Source organism: Citrus sinensis, chromosome 5, assembly GCF_022201045.2.
Source record: "Citrus sinensis cultivar Valencia sweet orange chromosome 5, DVS_A1.0, whole genome shotgun sequence".
Taxonomy (NCBI): domain Eukaryota; kingdom Viridiplantae; phylum Streptophyta; class Magnoliopsida; order Sapindales; family Rutaceae; genus Citrus; species Citrus sinensis.
In genome coordinates, this window is record NC_068560.1 from 893,685 (window position 1) to 896,474 (window position 2,790).

The 2,790-nt window shown below is 35.0% G+C and overlaps 1 protein-coding gene across 1 annotated transcript; it reads left to right on the plus strand.

Annotated features, from left to right (window-relative positions):
* LOC102623397 (zinc-finger homeodomain protein 4) lies at positions 1-2,472 on the plus strand. Its single transcript, XM_006470775.4, has one exon. It carries the CDS (start codon positions 1,153-1,155, stop codon positions 2,095-2,097), a length of 945 nt encoding a protein of 314 aa, XP_006470838.2. The 5' UTR covers positions 1-1,152; the 3' UTR covers positions 2,098-2,472.
* Positions 2,473-2,790: the final 318 nt, after the last annotated feature.

A 2,790-nucleotide genomic window follows, 5' to 3' on the forward strand; every position in this document is an offset into this window, starting at 1 on the left:
TTTGAACTTAAACGGCAGTATGAACAAAATGCGCAAAATTTTTTCTTTTAATTAATTAAATTTAAAGAGGATTTTCCTTTTTTATAATTATTTTTGTGGCTCTCTTTATCTCTCTTTTCTTTGTCCTCTCCACTCTCTGACACACACTGAACTCTCTACATGGCGTAAAACTTGATGCCTGATAGTGCAAGCAAAGCAATCACCCTAACTTTTTTTTTTTTTTAAGTATCACCATTGCTAAAACTCACTGTATTTTTATTTGTCTGTTAAGAAATAAATAAAAACTTAAAAACAAAAAATAAATGTGCTTTTCTTCTCTTTCATCTCTCTCTCCTTTTTGGCTCCCCAACACTACTATAAGCTCATGTTTAGTGCTTGCTTTCACTAGCAAAACCCACCTGCAAAACTCCCTTCATTTTGTCTCCCTTTCTTCCTCTCACTCTCTTTCTCCCCCAATTTCAAAATCCACCTGCTCTAGCTAGCTAGGGTTTTTAAAACCAAAATCTTGTTTTCTCTCTCTTTTTTCTCGCTTAAATTTCTTTGTTCTATTACAAACCCTTTCTTCTTTTGCCATGGAATAGCTGTTTAAGCTCATAGCTGCTTAAGCTCAATAGGTTGATGATCGTGATCATGAGGGTAACTTCTTGAATCCCTTTTAGTCATCGTCTTTCATCCATCCTTCTCTCTCTCTCTCTCTCTCTCTCTCTCTCTGTCTCTGTCTCTTCACTTTCAAGACTGTGGTTTTAGTTTTTACTTGAAATATTTAGTGACCATTCGCATTGCCAGTTTCTTTGTCTACAGTCACTGAATTTGAGTACAATCACAGAAAATTTATGACCCCTTTTCTTTTCCCTTTTGATAAACTCAAATACATGTCATCCATTTCTTTTATATTTTTGGCATGCAAGAGAGAAGGGCTTTGGTGCTTTTAGATTTATTTTTAAGTTTCAATTTTATTGCTTCTAGAAAAGTGGACATATGTTAAGAAAACTCCTAAGATTTTTAGAAAGCAACCACTTTTAGTTTTAGTAGATCATTTAGGTCTTCCATCTATTCGTTCTTAATTATCTCTCTTGTCTTTGTTTCTTTCTCTTTTGGTCTCCAAATAAACAAACAAGATACTAATAAAAATAGAGAGAGAGATACCTAGAAATGGAACTTTCAAGTCAAGACGGAGAGATCCCAATTCCAATAAACAGTGCATATGGTGGTGGTGGCCATGGCCACATGATCCATCATGATCATCATCATCATCATCATGCACCCCATGACAACATCATCCCAGTTGCTTCATCAGCACCTCAAATTTCTCCCATTAATGGCCCCCCAATTCCCATATCCACAAATTTGGAAGATCAACAAAATGGCTCCACCATTAATGTCAATAAGAAAATGGTCAAGTACAAAGAGTGCCTCAAGAACCATGCAGCTGGCATGGGAGGTAATGCAACTGACGGTTGTGGAGAGTTCATGCCCAGTGGAGAAGAAGGTACAATTGAAGCACTCACTTGCTCAGCTTGCAATTGTCACAGAAACTTCCATAGAAAAGAAATTGAAGGTGAGCAACAACAACAAGCTGCCATCAACCCTTTTGATTACTATCATCATCACATGAACCCTCATTTCAATAGGGTCGGAAGAAAAGTGATTTTAGGACACCATAAGAATATTTTAGCGGCAACCCCTGAGGCTTTAGGGTACCCTACACCAACAGGGACACTAATATCTTCAAGGCCTGTTGGAGGAGGACCAACACCTCATCAAATGATAATGTCCTACAACATGGGGTCAATTCCTTCAGAGTCAGATGAGCATGAAGATGGCATTGGTGGTGGGGTAGTAATGGCAGCAAGACCAACAGCACAGCTTGTGAAGAAAAGGTTCAGGACAAAGTTTACGCAAGAACAGAAAGAGAAAATGTTCAACTTTGCTGAGAAAGTTGGGTGGAAAATTCAGAAACAAGAAGAATCTGTCGTGCAACAATTCTGTCAAGAGATTGGAGTCAAGAGGAGAGTGCTTAAAGTTTGGATGCACAACAACAAGCACAATTTAGCAAAGAAGAATAATATCAATCCTCCTTCTACTACTAATGCTTAAAAAAATTTAATAACCTAATTAATTCACTTTTTTTCACACTTTTTTTTTTGGGTTATGTTTCTTGAGTACTCTTTATGATATTCAGAATAATATTGATTGTGTAATGTAGCTTAGTTGTTATAAAGTGGTGCGTTGGTAGAGTTTTCGGTCATGGTTATTGCTGCAGCACTTAATTAGTGTGAGGTACTGAGATGTAATGTTATTAATGTTCATTTGATCCATAGATAACTAAAGACCTTCTTGGTTAATAAATTTCCTCCTTTTTCATTTGATGACTCATTGTTGTATGTAATGTATTTTATATGGCTGTACATTTTCAAATTCTTGAGTATAAATAGATCATCTTCTTTGCTTAAGGATTTTGAATTTATATTTTACAGCTATTATGCAGAGATTTGATAGATGTTATCTCTGGAAATTTCTTTTCTTTTCTTAAAAAAAATCCAACACCAAATCTCTTACACTCCTTTGGAAGTGTTGTTGGTCAAACCAGCAATGACCAGAGAGCTTTTTTAATATAGGTAAGTCTTTAATTATCAATTATTCATGATAAAATGTTTCGCTCGATATTCTTTGTTCTTCTTCAAAATTGCAACACAAAATAAATAGAAATAAAAATCTTATATAACTAATATACATGAGAATATTAAAAATTAGATATGTATTGAAATATATGTATTGTACATCTATATG